General features: G+C 40.8%; 1 protein-coding gene across 2 annotated transcripts in view; it reads left to right on the top strand.

Moving 5' to 3' along the window:
- The window catches only part of EPAS1 (endothelial PAS domain protein 1), a 79979-nt gene that overhangs the window by 46229 nt on the left and 15116 nt on the right, over positions 1-18634 (top strand). Inside the window, exons 3-7 of one of the 2 annotated variants that reach the window (XM_069852626.1) lie at positions 8344-8495; positions 9108-9192; positions 9521-9583; positions 9697-9815; positions 9921-10123. In XM_069852626.1, coding sequence (XP_069708727.1) covers positions 8344-8495; positions 9108-9192; positions 9521-9583; positions 9697-9815; positions 9921-10123 — 622 coding nt within the window. The remainder of the gene's footprint in view (positions 1-8343; positions 8496-9107; positions 9193-9520; positions 9584-9696; positions 9816-9920; positions 10124-18634) is intronic. The other variant, XM_069852627.1, reaches the window with a different exon arrangement.

Genomic DNA, 18634 nt, shown 5'->3' with positions numbered 1-18634 from the left:
CTTGCAGTGCAGCTGGAAAAAGTGCTTCAAAAGGTAGTAAAGAAAAAGTACCACTTGATTAGCATTTTTATTATTTATTCTATCAATAATAAACAATAAACTGACACACCAATTTTTATTATATCTTACAGTTTGTAGGCACTATACTCAAATGCAAACACGTCTTTTCATTTCATGGCTGTTTTGCTGGGAACAGAGAGAGCAAGGGCCTTCCCAGGACTGCATCCTCATCTTTCTGCAAGCTGATGCTCCAGATGGGATTTCAGAGATGGTTCTAGGCAACTCGCCAGCCTCAGTCCGCTGGCATTGAGTGTCTCATGCCCCTTCCTATTATTCCCTGACTCGGAATAGGCTTTTCACTTGTGTAACTTGGGCTGTTTTACTAGCTGTATCTGCATAATGATTATTTATCTGTTGGGAAGCCAAGACCTAGGGAAATCTATGACTACATTCTTCCAGCAGGTGAATGGCAGAGTCCACGAATCTGAGCCCTCCATTGAGAGCTCTCCCAGTACGTGCCTCTGAAAATCCTGGCTTCATGATTGCAGGGTGCATGTCTCCTGCAGGCGCTGCAGGGTCTGAGCTTGGCCCTTGTATCCCATCATAATAGGAAATAGCTGGTTGTATATCTCAGAGTTCAAAAGGGTAAAAATACCAGGTTTTGCTTTATACAAGTCACTGCTTTACTTAGTAACATGTTTCCCTTTGATTTTCACAGTAGGCAATTCTGTGTGGGAATGTTGGAGAGGAAGCCTTTAACATTTAGAAATGCAGGCTGTTCGTCTGACGGCCTGATTGAGATTAGTATCACAGGAAGCAAACTGAAACAATAGCTTTATAATACAGTTTCCATGTTGTGCACAGAACAGCACACGGTATAATTGGAATGCTAAGTACAAATATCATTTAATTATGATCATCTTAAATATTTTTCAAGATGTCTCCTATCTGTTGGCATAATATATTATTTGCCATCATTACATTCAAATGTTCAGTGTAAATTTAGAACTGATCTTTGTTCATTTCAAGTAAAGGTTTTGATCCTATGAAGTTTCTGCTGAAAATAGACTGCTTGATGCTTATCAGTAGTGGAGCTTTTGGATTTGGGATCGGATGCCCTTTAGTATAATCAGAAAAATCGATAGCAGTGATTGTCCTCTGGTATTCTCTAATATAGCTAGTAAATTAGCCAAACGCTTTTTTGGAGGGTTAATAGATGGCAAAAGAGAAATAACTGCCTTTTGCTAACAAATGGCTCTCTTGGTTAAAAGCTGCTATCATGATAGTTGCTAAGTCTGCCTTGGCCTCTTTTTTTCAGAATGAGGAAGGTGATCCATTTTAGGAAACCTGTATGGGCATTAGCATGCAGTGCCAATAATTTTAAGTGTTTACTTGGACCATGCTGATGCTAAAGGCGTTACGGGAAACGGTACTGCTTAGTACCAGGGAGTTTTTGTGTGCCAGTACTACAGGCATTTTAGTCAGACTAATCAGGCAAACACCATTTTTGCAGCCTTCTTTAATCCCATCCCAACTGTGTAGTTAGCAGTGCGTCTTTTCTGTGTGGAGATCCAGCAAAGGAAACTGGATGGGAGTTGCTCCTGTGCAGGCAGACAGCAGCAGAAATGGGGAGGGAACAGGGAAGCAGACGGGAAGTTGTTTGGGAGAAGGGAGGCCACAAGGAAGCCAGTGTGAAGTTGTTTCAAGGGAGGGAGACAACAGAGCCGGAAAGCCAGCAGGGAGCAGAGGGGAAAAAATAGCTTTTCTGTAGGCTTTTAAGGGAGAGGACAGACTGTAGGGAGAAATGATGTGGGCATTGTTTTTGAATGTCTGGACAAGCTGCATCTAATCTCAGACTATTGTGGCATAAAACAGTGCTTTAAAAATAGCATGTCTACTTGTTTGCTTTTATTAAATTGGAAAAAAAGTTTTGTGCCAGCCATGCTGCTAGGAATGAAAGTAGAGCTGGGTGCTGAGTCCTTCAGGTGCTTGAAGTGATGTCCCTTTTCTGGGAAGGTGCACCAGAAAGTCTTATGGAGATCGTGAAGACTGATTGGATGGGGTGCTGTGTCACCATTCAGTACCAATGGCTGCAGGACTGGAAGCAGCTTCTTGGGAATAGCAGCTGAATGACTTAGCTACATACAGACTTTGCAATCAAAACAACACTAACATAAGTGTTTTCCTTTATCCAAGTTGCTTGTGCACTTGGAGATAAGAGGCCCTCAGGAAGCTTCAAGTTTAAGAGTAGCTTTTTCTTGATGTATCTAAACTGAAAGCTTTTATTGAACACATTGAAAAAATGCCCTTGAACTGTACTGCCCTGTCAAGACAGAAAAAAAGAAAAAGAGGGGGGAAAGAAGTTTCAGTCGTTTTCCTTTGAGGCACAACAAGAAACGAGGAAGAGACAAGTCTGTCTGAAAGCTGCTCTCTGATGCAGGTATTGCTGCTGTTAGATCTTCCCTACCTCCTGCCTACTGCCTCCTGAGGAATGGCAACTATAGCCTGATGTCTGTTATATATTACAATATCCAAGCAATGTTCTGCTGCTTGTAGGATCCAGGATTAGAGACAAAGCCATGAAAATTCTGTGGAGGTGACAATGTGGCCTCCGTTGAAACTCCTTTTTATCACACTGTACCTCTGAACTGACTAAATGGCCCTTTTGAGTCAGATCAAAGGTATTCAGAGGAGTACAGGCTGTTTGCTAGGAGGTTGTTTACACCTGAGCAGTTATTTCTTGTAAGGAGAGACTGAGTTCTTAAGCCTTCAGACTCATTCCAGGAGGTTGGACTGAAGGAAATGAGCAAGCGTCTACGGAAAAAGTGTTCTTAAACTTGGGAACAGTGGACATCCTGACAGTGGGAATTAATCAAAGCTTGTTTACAAGAGCTATTTTTAGCATAAAAGGTTATCATAAACACTGCAATAAGCATTTGTCATTACAGTTGAAAGTTTCTTGTTGATTAGTAAATTCTACTTTGGTGGTTAGAAAATGTTTCAAAATAGAGCTGATTTAAAATTGTTTATCGAAATTTCATGAATTCTGAGATGTGGACTGAACAATACTGCAGCAAAATTTGATGCAGACCAAGAAATACTGGGCCATGGGATACAGTTGCTCTGTTCCTGGTTCTTTTGTATCTCTGGCAGTCACCCTAGGGAGGCCACAGCACTCTTCCATGGCTCTCTGACATGTTTCAAGATCTCTCAATCTCAGCTAGACAGGGATTCTCCCTCCTTTATAGGCTTCCCAGTGTTACACAAGCGCAATCTTGGCTGGGATCCATAAATATAACACGAACAATAATATTACAATACTTTCTTCTACTGAACATGCTATTATGGTATAGTTAAACTGGCATATATTCAGTCCGGTTTCCCTACTATATTGTCATGGTGCCTGAACAGATAATTCCATTAGTAGAGATGGAAAAAGTTGTAGGGAAAAGTAAGAAATGCATCCTTATTTAAAAATGTAGTTAGCAGCTATTTTGAAAATATTTTTATAAATATATTTGATAAAGTGACGTCAGACATAGTGGAAACCAAGTTCTGTCTCCAGCTCCTCATGCTAACCTCCTACTTTCATTTAGTTAGTCTCAGCTTTCTCAAATGTTTTCCATTTGAAGCTGAAATTTCTTAGGCTAAAGTGAAAGGCATTAGGGTTTTCTGGGAGCAGCTTGCAGTAATGATGGCTTTATTTGTTTTTCTTCTGCAAAATAGATTCTTTCTAAAGCAAAGCAGATTTTTGCTAGTGGCAATAACTGAATTGCTTCTGATATAAGTCTCCTAATGTGTATATATCCTCTGTGTATTAGTAGCTAGTGATTTTCACAGGAGAAAGGGAAAAAGTTGTAGTGTTGCAACTGCAGCCATACCTTGGACTGTTATTTATTATGTATATTACTATAATTAAACTAAGTTGCCTGATACAGGGCATACTAGGGCCGCCACAGTGATGCCCAGCGTGTTTCTTCGCTGCAGACTGAGAATCTCCAGGTAGCTAACATCCTTCAGAAGTTTAGCCCAGATGACACCTTCTGGGACTATGTGTTTGCAACCCCACGAAAAATCTGAACACAGCAGAAGACGCAAGTGCCTTTTGTGCATCCTCCCAGTGCCTGGGCTTCCCTGGGCAGGCTGCTGGGGGATGCTTATGGGAGACAGGTAAGGAACAGAGGGGCAGCAGCAGCATTGCAGCCTCTGGAGGTACTTGTTACCTACCTTTCTGTGCCTGATAGTGCCTATGGTTTCCTTGATGGGGATGGTGTGATTGACAGCGGCTCTGCGGAGAAGGACTTGGGGATGCTGGTGGATGAGAAGCTCGACATGAGCCAGCAGTGTGCACTCACAGCCCAGAAGACCAATCATGTCCTGGGCTGCATCAAAAGAAGCGTGGCCAGCAGGGCGAGGGAGGCGATTCTGCCCCTCTATTCCTCTCTTGTGAGATCGCACCTGGAGTAGTGTGTCCAGTTCTGGAATCCTCAACAAAAGAAGGATATGGAGCTTTTGGTACGGGTCGACAGGAGGGCTACAAGGATGATCAGGAGAGTGGAACACCTCTGCTATGAGGACAGGCTGAGAGAGTTGGGGCTGTTCAGCCTGGAGAAGAGAAGGCTCCGAGGAGACCTTATAGTGAACTTCCAGTGCTGAAGGGGCTACAAGAAAGCTGGAGATGGACTGTTTACAAAGGCTTGTAGTGATAGGACTAGGGGTGATGGGTATAAACTGGAGAGGGACAAATTTAGGCTGGACATAAGGAGGAACTTATTCATGATGAGGGTAGTGAGGCACTGGCACAGGTTGCCCAGGGAAGCTGTGGCTGCCCCATCCCTGGAGGTGTTCAGGGCCAGGTTGGATGGGGCTTTGGGCAGCCTGGTCTGGTTGGAGGTGTCCCTGCCCATGGCAGGAGGGGTTGGAACTGGATGATCTTTAAAGTCCCTTCCAACCCAAACCATTTTATGAACCTATGAAGTACTAGAAGAAATCCAAATCCACCAGCTCCCCTTGCCTGCTGTGGCTGGGCCTGCTAAGGCGGAAGGAGGGGATGCAGTGGGATTTATTGAGCTATCAGGGAAGCTGGTGTCTGCAAAACACCTTTGTTATGCTTTTGGGTTACATGAGAAGGTGTGCAGAGCAGCACAAACCCTCTTCCCTCCTTTCTCCCAGTCCATATCACAGATGCCTCCTTCAGATGCCTGAAAAAAGTTTAACTCCGGTCCCCCAAAACCTTGTAACCGTGTGCTTTAAAGCTGACTGTATCGTTAAGTGCTGTGCTCAGCTAGGACACTAAGGGTTTGAACCTGCAGCCCCGATGTGAGTGATCCTATGTCCTCTGTGTGTGTTTGTATTAGTAATATAATTTATATACATGGAAAAGCAAATTTAATCATCTGATAATACAAGTAAAGTGTTTGTCTTTCACTGCTGGAGGCATTTAAGAATATGAATGCTTTGAATAGCCTTCCTGCCTTTGAATGGTCATGTTTTGTTAATGCAAACCTAATGAGCTAGGGAAAAAAATGGAAAGGAGGGTCTGGGGTTAGAGCTGAAAAGTCATTTTTTTTTCTCTGAACCCACACTTGGCTGATTGTCTTGGGCTATCGCCATGATCCCTGCTGAATAAACCATTTGTTTGCTTCCGGAAAAGTAAAAAAAGACCCTTGACATTCTTTACGCAGCAGAAACAAGCTTGGGAGCAGATGGTCACTTACCTTTTTTTTTTACCCCCTCTAAATGTCATTATGGTCAAAGTGCATACTATTCAGATGTATTATTGTGTATTTTCTGTATTTTAAATGCTAGCCCTGATGTAATTTCCTGAAGTCAGTTGCTTTGTGCTGAGGAGGAACTGGCTCCTGCATCTGTAGTTAGAATTGTAGTGCAGTGGCACAAAACGATAAATCCCCAGCCTGTGCTGGTCATCCCCAGAGAGCATCTTCTCTTCTGTGCTACCGAACTATCACATCGAGAAGAAAAGGGTGATAAACCAAATTCTCCCAGTGGCTCTGGGGCTGAAACCATTTGTTCCATTGTTTGCACGATGGATAATGGATAATGGGCTACTTCGAGGGAGGGTTGTTGAGGAGCAGGAGGATGCAAAGCAGTAACCAGCATCATTTTTATCATGACTTATCTGTTCCAAACAGCATCTTGGATGGCTCTGCATTGCAAATGCTCATCGCTCTGCATTTGCTTGCTATCCATCCTTAGGCGCTAGCAGATGCAATTGCAGGAGCTATAGAGATCAAACCCATTGTTTAATTATAGAATCATTAGGTTGGAAAAGACCTTTGAGATCATAATCTCCAACTGTACCTGTCCACTACTAATTCATATCCCCAAGCACCTCATGTACACACCTTTTAAACACCTCCAGGGATGGTGCCATAGCTGTGTTGCTATGGGCAACATAACTCATTAATACTTCAAAGTAAAAACTGCGTTAGTTTGGCTCAGTTTCTTCCCTATCCAAAAAATACCAAACCTGAACAACTTTTAATAATATTTTATAGAGCAAAATTCCTGCTTCTAGACATCTTCCAAAATTAGTATTTTGATAAGAAACATGAAAGGAAGTGAGGAATGTGCTGTTTCAGGGAGGAAGAGAGAAAAATTTAAATACTTTTCTCAAGTGCTGATGGTATGTGTGCTAGAAAACAAAAACTGTTGCCACATTAAACTAACAAAGAAGAACAACTCCTAGAAATTAATTTGAGTCCTACTGTTCTTGCAAATATGGCTGATGCAATTATGGCTGGAGCCTCTGGCCAGCAAAATCAGTGGTGGGTCCAGTATGGAGCATTCTTGAACCACTAGGGAGGAGCACAGAGGGCAGCGTCTCTGCAGCTCCTCTCAGACCATTCTTGCTGCTTCCAGCTATGGAGCACCTTTGGTCTAGGTGGGATTTAGCCATGGACTTGTATCTTCAGCAGTGTATGGTTGGAGATGGTTATTCTTTATTCTTAGAATATAAGGGGGTTTTTTTTGTTTGGATGTTTGCCTTTCCTCCCCCAAATTCAAAGCCTTACCACTGCACATATTTGTAATGACCAATCACAAATGTGCAGGCTAACTGACAAAGCTATAAAAATAAGCTCTCCACATCATGTCTGAGGTACACAAACCAGATGCAATATCTGTAAATATTTTTTTATATATATCATCCCAGAATTTTCATGTAAAACATGTTGAGAAAATAATGGGCCAGCTCCTACACAGAATTTTTTTGATACTACTCATGTACACATCATCTCCTGCAGGGTTCTTATTCATGAAGCTGAAACATGCTTAAAAGTGTAGAAGGGAAGGCAAGAGTGCTGAGTGGACAGTGGGGTGACCAACATTAGGAGGAGCAGTGTCTCACTGTCTCCCTCCCTGCAGCTTTGCCTACAGCCTCACAGGAGATGTACATTGTGGAGCACACATGGTGAGGGCATCACAGTACCGTCAATTGTCTCTGCAGCACAGCCAAGAAGCAACAAGAAGATGAGTAACCAAAAAAAAAAAAAGCTTTAATAAATATGTTAAGATGCACTGGGCTCATGAATCTGCATAGGCAAACATAAAGGATGTAATTGGGGTCAAAGGCTGTCATTCCTGCAGGATAGGAGGGGGAGCATAGCTGGGTGACAAAGCTTGTCAAAGAGTTTGGTGGAGTGCTATGTAGGATGTTCTGACATTTGCAACTGAAAAAAACCCCCAGATATTGGTGGGGTGGATCTTTGTTTTTCTCCAGGAATCCTGAGGTTTATGGGATGAAAGAGAGATTCCTCTGAAAGGGCTTCAAGGAAGTTTTTTCTACTGAAAGTAGCGTTAACAGACCTCCCCATACTGAGTAGAGAGGTCTATTTAGGCATACTTCACAGGAAAAGTATTTGAACTTCTTAGAAAACTTGACGTGATGGAAATGTCTTAGATGTTTGTAAGGAATGCAAAAATTTACTTATCTTCTGTAAGATTTGCTGTATACTTTGTGCCCATCTGGAGATATAAAGGTTGTGTGTGGCCAAAGGAACAGGCACAAAAAAGATGCACTTCAGTGTCTGGACATATAGGTGCCATGTACTGAAAATGCGTCTTGCAGAAACACGCTGAAAGCGAGCAAAGGGTCTGTTGTATTTGCCAAAAGGTTTAGAAAAATATCTTTCTAGTGATAAGGAACATCCCTTTCAGACACTGCAGACAGCTTTCTTCTCAAGAAGGGCCTCACTGGAAGCAGAAAGGAAATTCTGACAGCAGAAGAAACTTCTGTTGCCTTGTAACTGGATGTGCATGTGTTGAAAAAGTCTGGCTAGGGTGCTGAAGAGTTTAGATGCATTTGTTTTCTTTTTTTCTCAGTATGTGCTGACAACGAGAATGAACTAGAGGCAGACCAGCAGATGGACAACTTGTACCTGAAAGCTTTGGAGGGATTTATTGCCGTGGTGACACAGGATGGAGACATGATCTTTTTGTCAGAGAACGTCAACAAATACATGGGTCTTACCCAGGTAGCTTGTTCCCTAACACTTTCCTGTCTTTGTAATGCAATTCCTAGAAACAAGTCCTATGCCTAAATGCAGAAAAACAGCTGGGTATCACTGCAAAAAAGAAATAAAATGTCTTTTTTTTTCCAAGGCAGGTACCCTGCACGTCAGACAACAGTGGGGAGGGTTTTCTTCTCCTTTACTGTCAAAGTTGTAGAGTCCTGGGTGATTGCAAACTTTCTTTCCTAGATATTACCATGGACAGGAGAATTAGTGTTTATTCAGCTTCTGCCTTAGACTATGGGACAAAGCTGCTCTTTTGAGTCTTCACTTTTCTGCTTTGTGGATTGGGGGTTTTCTCCTGCTGTGTTGAAAATACCCAGCGGTGTTCACTGTTAACTGCAAATCCAAAGACAGGGAAGTGTTTGGGGAAAAAATTGGAAGTTATGCCATATAATTGGAAGTTTATTCTATATGAACAAGGCGGGGGGGGGGTCACAGGGTTTGTGTCTGTGAGCATCCTGCTGATGCACTTAGTTCTAGTGACCTGTTTCATCTGAATAGGTCATATTTAAATATAGATAAATAATCTTAGTTGCTTTCACTTGGCTAAATATGATTCTTACTTCTGCACAGGTGGAATTAACTGGACATAGCATTTTTGATTTCACTCATCCATGTGACCATGAAGAAATTCGAGAGAATCTGAGTCTGAAAAATGGTAATAACGAAAATAGAGGAATCACTGTTTGCTTTTTAAATAACCAAATGAAATAACTGGCTGACAGTAGAGATCTCTTAGTCATGCTAAAGGGAATTTTCATTCCTGGAGTAATCATTAACTGTTATTCAATACTTTGCAGATCTGTTTTGTTTTGCCAATAACTGCTTATATATGATTGCACTAAGGACTGTTTGTTTAGTGTTTTCCTTTCATCAAGTTAAGACAGGCATAATGTTTTCACTTGTAATATCTTGCAAGGATTTATGTGCTGCAAGTGAAAACATAGGTTTAAATGCACAAAGTCCCATTTAAAGTCCACTTAAAGTTTTAGGTCTGAGCTCTTCAAGCCGTTCTTCAAAGGTCCATGCATCTTTGATGGTCTCTTCAGGTAAAGTTTATCTGAGAATTAGTCTCTTATTTCTATTGAATCCTTCATGCTTATAAATAGAGGAAATCAAGGAGCAAAACTCAGAAAACTTATTTGCCATTTTCCTTACGCAGGTCCAGGCTTTGGAAAGAAAAGCAAAGAGATGTCAACTGAGCGTGACTTCTTCATGAGAATGAAATGCACTGTTACCAACAGAGGCAGAACTGTTAACCTCAAGTCTGCCACATGGAAGGTATAATATTTTAGCCATAATAAGTGAGTTTGATGTAAAAGACATTTCGGCATGTAGAGAAAGTACATTCTAAGTTTATTTCTTATTCGAAAATCATTATTTCAGGTTTTGCACTGCACTGGACAAGTTAAAGTGTATAACACTTGTCCTCCTCACAGTCTGTGTGGGTATAAAGAGCCTCTTCTCACCTGCCTTATAATAATGTGTGAGCCTATTCAACATCCTTCAAACATCGATATTCCCCTGGACAGCAAGACCTTCCTGAGTCGCCATAGTATGGACATGAAATTCACCTACTGTGATGACAGGTAAATTCTGCTGACTTTTCCTTCCTATAGGTGTTTCTGTCTTCTTGAACAAAACAAGCAGTCCTTCTATACATCCTCCTGTGTGGACCTGGTAAGCAAGGACCAGAAGTGCAGTCTATTACCAAGGCATCTATTCAGTGGCTCACTTAATCCACATTAGCTTCTTGGGTTTTAACAAACTGAAGAGTACACAGGTATCTGTTCTTGTTTTTTAGAGTGTTGCAAATTACATGCCTTACAGACCTTAGTCAAGGACTTTTTTACAGTTGGTTTGGCCCAGGACGCTATTATCAGTTAGCTGGAAAGTACTTTATGCTCTAGATTAACTAAGAATTGCTAAGGCATCCAGAGCATCCAGCCTCTTGCTCAATGAAAAGCAAACAACCTTTGTTGGTTATCTATCTGCTCCTTTTAGTGGCAAAATGAAAGGGAGGGGAACATCATGGGTCATGCAAGGGGCTGTGTCCTCCACTCCCCACCTTTCCCTCCTGAGTGGAAAATATTGAGATCTTCCCAATCACCACCAGCCTGATTTCCCTTAGTATCTCCATGGCATTTCATACTATCTACCTCTTCTTCCTGTCTACCTATTGTGGTAACCAACTTCCTTGCATGTGAGTGAGCCTGAGATCCCTTCCCATGAAGTGTCCTGTTCTCAGTTTCCCCGAGAAGTCTTATCTGTAGTGCTGTGGATTTGGTGTTTGTTTTGGGCTTTTAAGTATATGAGGTCATCCCTGAATTTAATATGAAATTTCCTATCTAGTGAAACTTGTCTTCTGAAATTCAGAGATGCTAGCAACTGCTGAGGTCTGTAGGGTTATCAGTGGGATTATATGTATGCTGGCATTTGACACAAACCTCACAAGTTTGAGATCTTGGTTATTTTTTTCATCCTTTGAAGGATTTTTAAAACTTGTGCAAAGCAAGGTTGTCATTTTAAAAAATGTGATGAAGCAATCGTATAAAGTGGTAGTGTTAACAGCTGTGGATGAAAGCAAGATTACAAATGTGAAACTTGTGACTGATCTTCTGACCTCTTTGAGAGTTTAGCAGCAAGTGTGCCTGAACTAGAAATGTCTTCTGATGGAACTGCAATAAAACAAGCTTCTCTTTTTTTAATTTTCTTTTTCCTTGTTAATACTTTCAGGATGAAAATATTGAGATATCAGTAGGATTTTGCTGCTGGGCAGGGAAAAGCAACAATATGTTAGTGATTCATTATTAAAAGCAACATAGCTCTGAATTACTGGGGCCGTTCACTGGCAGGCTAGAGGAGACTAAGAGAGGTTTTTATGTATTGCAGCAGTCACATGTCTCTGCCAGACTCTGTGTAATGAATTATAAATGAGAATTAGAGGAATTAATACTATCCCATTAAAGATACGCATGCTTATTTTAAAAAGAATATCATATTATGCCCTATCTTAAAACAGTGGGAGTTGATTTACAGGGAAAAATTTTCACATGGTACTGAAATACAACAGCTTCCTTTTGAGGATTTAACTTGTAGGGAATTTCAGAGAATTTTTCTTTAAAACCCGGCAACAAAACAGCATGTCTTCTACTGGATAGTTTTAGTTGGATGTTTCATTCAGGTTTTATTGAGATTGTGACAGAGCTGTAAAAAGCCAACCAGGCCAGAGAGGGAAGAGACTTCACAAACCTTTCAGGTTCTTTTTGGCAGATCCTCCTGGATCTCTCTTCCCTGCCAGAGGGCTGTTGCTTTCCCTCCAACAGGCGACACATCACTAGACACGTAAAAATGCAAAGCACTCAGCTGTTCCTATTAAATTCGGTGCTGGGAGACAAATTGCATTGAAGGAGCAGCTTACACCAAGAATGTCAATCCAGACTGAGGAGCAGAGGAGGAAAAGCAGCATGTGCCAGTCAGAAACGCAAACCCTTGTCAATGTAATCTGGCCTTTCTGCAACGATGCAGCGGGGCCTGACACAGCTCATTTGTCCATAGGGGACTGTGTCTTTCTAGTTCAGTCCCAATAGAGGCAGCATGCCTGCTCTAGCAGGGTTCTGCAGTGATCTGAGTATCCCCTTTACAGTTCTTCTGGTGTGGACAGGTCTGCTTCCAGGGAGCATTAAGTATTTGTTCTTAACGCATTCAGTTAAGGAAAGTCTAGAGTTTCTTCATGAATGGCAGCTGTGCTAGACCTTACAAATAGAAACATCCATTTTCAGTGTGAAGCTTAAGTGGGTGCAAGAGGGAGCTGCCTTTGTACATAGAGCTGAAATTTATGCTTGTGGAAAATAAGGATCACATCTGTCATCTCCTTAGGAAAGCTTATAGTCTTCTGTCAAAAGGCAACAGGCTGGCTACCTTTCAACTCTTTGTGGCAAACACTAGTTGGCTGACATGAAGTGCTGTGATTCTGTTGGCTTTTCCTCAGGAGGGTACAAGACAGATGGATGTGACGTGAAGCAGGCAAGACTGGCCATCCCTCATTTAAAATGTGTGAGACCAAGCCCATATGTTTTGCCTTCAAAAAAAAATTTTTATATATGTAGGCTTATGACTTGCCACTGGTTAGCTGGGATATACTTGTATTCTTAAAACAGCTTGTGCAAGGTGATCAGCCTGCAAAGAAAGGCTTGTGAGATATAAATAATAAAAATAGGTTGTTATGTTAAATGCTTGTTTCAGCCATTCCTGGAGAGCGATTTACAAATGTTCCCTTGCTCCGCTTATCTTGGCTAAGTGGTTTATAGGAAGGATTATTTTAGTTGCAGAACGGAAATGCTGATCAGTGGTACAATTCAGTAATCCAAGCGAGGATTTAGTTCAGCTGCACAATGCTTTTGTGTCAGGGAATATCGCCAGTGAGGGTGTTTTAGTCAGGAAAAAAAAAAAGCAAGTCTGTACAGAGGCGGTTTTGTTACCTTGGTGGGACAGCTGATGTTTGGCATATCCTCCTGTGCAGGACCACTGGAGCGATGAGTAGATAGAAACAGTGGCAATATGCTCCTGTGGTGGAAAGATCCACAAAACAGAAGTGAAAACTATATCTGAATTTGATAGAAAGCCCCCAAACTACTTTGGGTGTCCCAATACATGCAGCCTTAGCCTTTATGGTATATGCACAGCATATCGTTTTCCTTCATTGTGTTTTGGAGGGTACCAGGGTTTTGAAAGTGGTATTGTAGGTGGTGCTGGCTTTTCGCCTTCATCCCTGTGACCTCTCTGGAGTGCTGGGGACGGGAAAGGGAAGTGCTCTGTGTCCGTAATTGCTGTGGGTAGCATGCAGAAGGGGAGAGAAGGATAAGGAAAGAAGTCTACTCTGCATGGGGCGACATGTACAAGCGGCAACTCTGAAGGCTGCAACACAAACCAGTTCCCTGGCACCAGCATGCTGAAAGGCGTTTGTTCTCCTTTACTTTGACTGCATGGCTTGCTCTGGGAAATTGTATGTTCCTTGTTACAGAAACCCATTTAGTTGTACTCTTTTTTTTTTTAGTTTTTTTTTTCTTTCTTTTTCTTGGTTGGAACATTTTAAATGAAGAGTTAAGAAAAAGGAGCAGTGGAGGATGTATGGTGATTCAGAATAAGATGGTGCAGGAAGATACAATGTCAAAAATGTTGATCACAGTTAGGCTTCTCCTAATACAAAAGTACATGTGGGATAATACAGGCTGTGCCTGACTGACAGGAAACTGAATTGTATTGTGTTTCCAGTTATGTCCCTGTAAAACAGAAGTGTGCAAGCATAGGACCTTATATATGAATTTGAGTCAGTTTGCCATTTGACTTATATTTGGGGAATATTATAAATAAGGTGAGAATGCAAATAAGCATTTGAAGAGACCTCTTGTCCCTTCATGCCTGCTCAGGGGTAAAATGCAGTATGAAGACAACAGTTAAGTGATGATATCTGAAGCCAAAGATCCACTTTTGGCAAAACTGGCTTTTGGTATATGTCATATTTAAGAAAAAAAAAAAAGACCTATTTATTTTAATAACAAAACTTTGATTTAGATAGACAAAATAGGTAGGAGAGGCAGAGTCCTTGTGAAGTTTTTCATGTCCCCAGGTAGTTTTTTTGCCTAGAAGGGTATATACAACTGACCAGGCCAGCCATCACTCTGAGGAATGGATAGGAGGTCCCAGGATTTTGCATCTTATTTTTTTTCATTGGCCTGAGTTAGAGTGGAAGAAGCCATGAATATTTTTGAGAGGAAATGAGGGTACTTGGCAGGACTGCCAAGCTGTCCTGTCACCTGCTCTAGCAAGCTGGCAGAGTGCTTTACCCCAGACGTAGTGTCTGTGTGATGCTTTATTTTTTTCTCTCTCTTTCTCTCTGTTTTTTGTGGTTTTTTTTTAACTCATTCTGCTTTAAGTATAACTTTGTTTATTTGTTCCCGTCAAGACCAGTTTAACTTCAATAACTTGGTAGCACTTTGAATACAGACTTTGTTAAGAGATCCACACCCTCACATACACAGTCCACACACAGCCTGATGAATATACACCCAGCTATTTTTTATGAGCAGTAAACATTACACCAGTCTTTCACAAAGAGCCTGACTTCTCAGTCTTGATGGTTCTTATGATACTATTTTAACTTGAGAAATGGTATACAATAAAAGCTTTGTACTCTTGTAAAGGGACAGAAAAACATAATTTTAAGAACACCAAAACACTTGAAATAGCTCATCTTATAGGAGATGTAACCTTTGAAGCAGTGAGCTTTGTTTGCTTGGCCATCTCTTGAAGAGATAAAGTAGGGCAAAGTTGTACAAATCTAGAAATAGGATTTGGATCACTTGTTTGTCCATTGTGTACCCTAAGCACAAAACTTTGCCTTTACTCCGCATCTCAAGAAATGGGTATGTTTAAGAGAAGCTGAAGTACTGCTCAAAAAGCATTTATGTGTGGTAGTTGGGACAGATATGCTACTGTGGAGGGCTACTGCTCAACTCTTTACTGCGTTTTCTGAGATTTTTTACCTCAATGCATAATGGTGACAAGTTTAGCTCAGAAAACTGAAGTGCCAGTCTGGCAAAATTAAGATTCCCTCAAAGGTATTTGTGTTTCCAGAAATGAATGGTTAACAGGGGAATAAACAGCCTCTCAGCCCACCTGTCTTCAACAAAAATTATTATTATCCTTCTAATTAGCACCATTTTAGCTTTTACAAATGCAAAGGAAACACAAAGCCTACCATGGCAGGAATGCCATCCCAAACCACCATACAGTTTGTTTTCCAAATTTGTCATTCCACAGCTTGCACAAAGAGCAATTTTCTGTCTGGTGTCTACACAAAAGTAGAAGTCTTGTGTTCTGGACTCGGTTTTGTAAATGATGGTCTGGTCCCGTGGGGCATATACGTTTCTGTGACTCCCTTAGTTGTGTATTCCTCCTCCTCACAGGTCTGCAGGGTGCTTTTTCCTTTGCAGTTAGTCCTCTGTGTATTCACTTGGTGTTTTGTATTGCTAAGAAGCTCCTGTGGAAGGCATGCGGGGTTCAGAGCTGTCAGCTGCAGCCAGTCATCTTCCACAAATGTCTTGGGAGAGTCACTGGACAGGTGTGACAGAGACAGAGATAGCCACCCACCTCAGCATGGAACTGGCTAATCTGATGTCTGCAGCCTGCAAGATTTTTTTAAGCTTTTCAGAGTGAGCAGCATCAGAGGAGAAATAAAGGAGGGTGTGATCTGCCAATTCATCATGCACCTAAAACCAATACTACTAACAGTTCTTGGAGAGAGAGGGTTTTGATATAAAATAGTGGTATTTAAAAATGTATTTAGGAAACATTGCCAGCCAGTTTTAGGGTAGTTTTGGAATGGGAGAAAGAAACATGTAATTTCTTTAGAAAATCATTTCACTCCGAGGTGTATTTAAAGAGAAATGTAATGAATTTGAATACCAGTAACAGATTAACAAGGGCTTAGAGGCTAGTTTAACATCTTTCTTTTAAAGTAGCTTTTTTGAAACAATCACTCTTAGTATTTCCCTGTTACCAGGCACAGGTTTAGAATTTGGCCAGTGTTGTGGGGTTTGTGTGTAATTCTTTGATATCTTGTTATTATCTTTCTGTATACTTTTTTAATTGGTTGTATTAAAAAGACATCAACTCTCAACTTGCTAACTTTCATCCAACGTTATGTTAGATCTAATTAAATCTTACATTGTCACAGCAGGATCACACCAGCAGTCATTCCGTGCCATGAAATGACAAGAAGAGTAATTTTTATAGTGAGGGAGCTCATTATGAACAGTAAGGAGCAATTTGGTAAGGGATTTACAGGACTGGAATAGATGATTTAGCATAGAGATTGCAGTTCCTATAAAGTAAGAGTTATGAGTCCCTCAGCCTGCTGTAATGCATATTTTTTGTTTGCTATCTGTGTTCCACTGTTGACACTCATGAAGGTTGTAATGTGGTTTTGGATTTGCATTGGTGACGTTGGGTACATGATGCCTTTTTTTTTTCTCCCATTATCTTTATTTCCATTTTCTTCTTCCTTCTCAACACCCACTTGGCTCTCAGCTCCCAAAGACTGGATTAAGAGTAAATCTTCATCTTCCTGTATTTTAAAAGCCTTCCCTCTTGTGATGAGCTCCAAACTAACCAGGGTGGTTTTATGATACTATGACATTATATAACCAAAGCCATAGGTTCTGTTTCTAAAAACTGTGTATTTACACTGATCCTGGCAAAAGCCCCTGGCCGCTTACACCAATGTCTCAGCTAACTGTGTCTCAGCTAACTGTGTAAAACCAAGCAACAACTATATTTTGGGACCCTTACTTTAAGTAGGGCTTCCTTCTGTATTCATTGTTTTATCCTAATGGTTCAACTCTGATGGTCAACTCATTATGAGAACTTCTGCTTTTGTTAAAAATGAAAAAGCAATTGTGTTTTCAAAGAAAAGTTACAGATTTGACTGGGGTGCAGTTTAAAAGCTCAGAAGCTTGTCAGCGACAAGAGTGGAAAAAGCAACTGTTTTTGAAACCTGAATCAAAAATTTCCTCTTTGTCAGTCTTAGCTGTAAGGAAAAATAAAACTGTAAACATAAGCAGAAGAGCAAGTCTTCAAGGGGAACCCAATAAAACCAACTCAGTCTTTGCTCAACTAAACCATTATGAACCCAGGTTCCTTCCATGGAAATCCAGACAAAGCAATTTTCACCATGACAAACCAAGGTTTCCCAGAAGTGTGAGCTATACAGTTCTGTGGAGACAAGGGAAAAGCTGGTTCAATGCCCTGGCATTCAAACTGTACACAAAATAGGTCTGCTTTATGTGTCTTCCTTGCTGGAAGGGCATCTGGGAGATGAATGCCATGCTCTTGCTCTTTTTGTTTTACAGTATTTACATGTCTATCTTGTAAAGACATGCTTGTGTCTGGAAGGCTGGGTCAAGGCAGTTCTTCAGGTACTACACAAACCTAAAGATGTGTCTTTTAAAAAACAGCAATAACACTAATCAGATGTGGTGGTGGCACATAAAGCCTTTCCAGGGAGTTAGCTATGAGGCATGAAACTTGAGCACTACCATTGATGACAGTGACATGCTGCTAGATGTGACCATTCCTTGCAAACCTCCTGGCTTTTCAAGGATTATGTCAATTTAGCAGTTGGCTTGTAGTCGTTTCTGCTGCTGCTCTCTGTTACATTATGGGTTGTTACTGCAGTTTAAAGGCTTAGAAAAGGCATCCAAGAGTGTTGTTGACTTGGAAACCAGTGATGTTTCCTTATTTTCACAGAAGCTATGATATCTTCGATTTTGTATTATATATTACCAGCTGTGTTTCCTGTAAAGTTGTGTGTGATGGTATTTCAAATTAAATTTAGGAAAAAAGAATCCTTTTCATCCACCCCCTCATTAGAGAAAATCATCTGCACAGTTTGATGACCTATTTTCATTTATTCAGGAACCTGTGAGAAATCCTGCCTTGCCTGAGTACTCAGGCTTGGAAAAAAAGTCTAGTTTTTGAGATCATAGCTTTCTTTGTGTAAAATCCTACTTAGTTTGTGGATTATTCACCCAAGTAACCTAATCCACATGCCTAAGTTCTCATATAATTAAGAAATTCTAAGTAGAAGAGCTGATTTTTTTTTTTAATTTAACTGCCCATCATTTCTCATTCTGTATTTTTTATTTCATTAAATGCAATACCCAAAGTAGTGATTCAACCCTTTTATGTATGTTTTTTTAAATGTACACATACTTTTAAATTTGATGGTGCCAACCACTACCCCCCCTCACATGCATTTAGTTTTGTATGATGGTAGCTGGGAGTTTCTGCGTGTAGTGGACAGCTGGAGAACTTTGTCGGCAATGGTTTTCCAGTTGAGACCTTCTAAAAGATGTACAGTGAAATAGACCTGGGAAATTTCACAATACATGTAGTGACGTTTCTAGGAACTTGTATTCCAGCAGTAGTAAAAGGCAGTTTATTCTGAACATGTAAATACTTCAGAATGTAATCAGAAGCCCTTTACAGCTCCTAATGTGATTAGAAGTTCGGAATTTCTCATATTGTGCTTTTAATTC

Source organism: Phaenicophaeus curvirostris, chromosome 2 (assembly GCF_032191515.1).
Source record: "Phaenicophaeus curvirostris isolate KB17595 chromosome 2, BPBGC_Pcur_1.0, whole genome shotgun sequence".
Lineage (NCBI taxonomy): Eukaryota > Metazoa > Chordata > Aves > Cuculiformes > Cuculidae > Phaenicophaeus > Phaenicophaeus curvirostris.
This window is presented reverse-complemented; position numbering and strand designations above follow the sequence as displayed.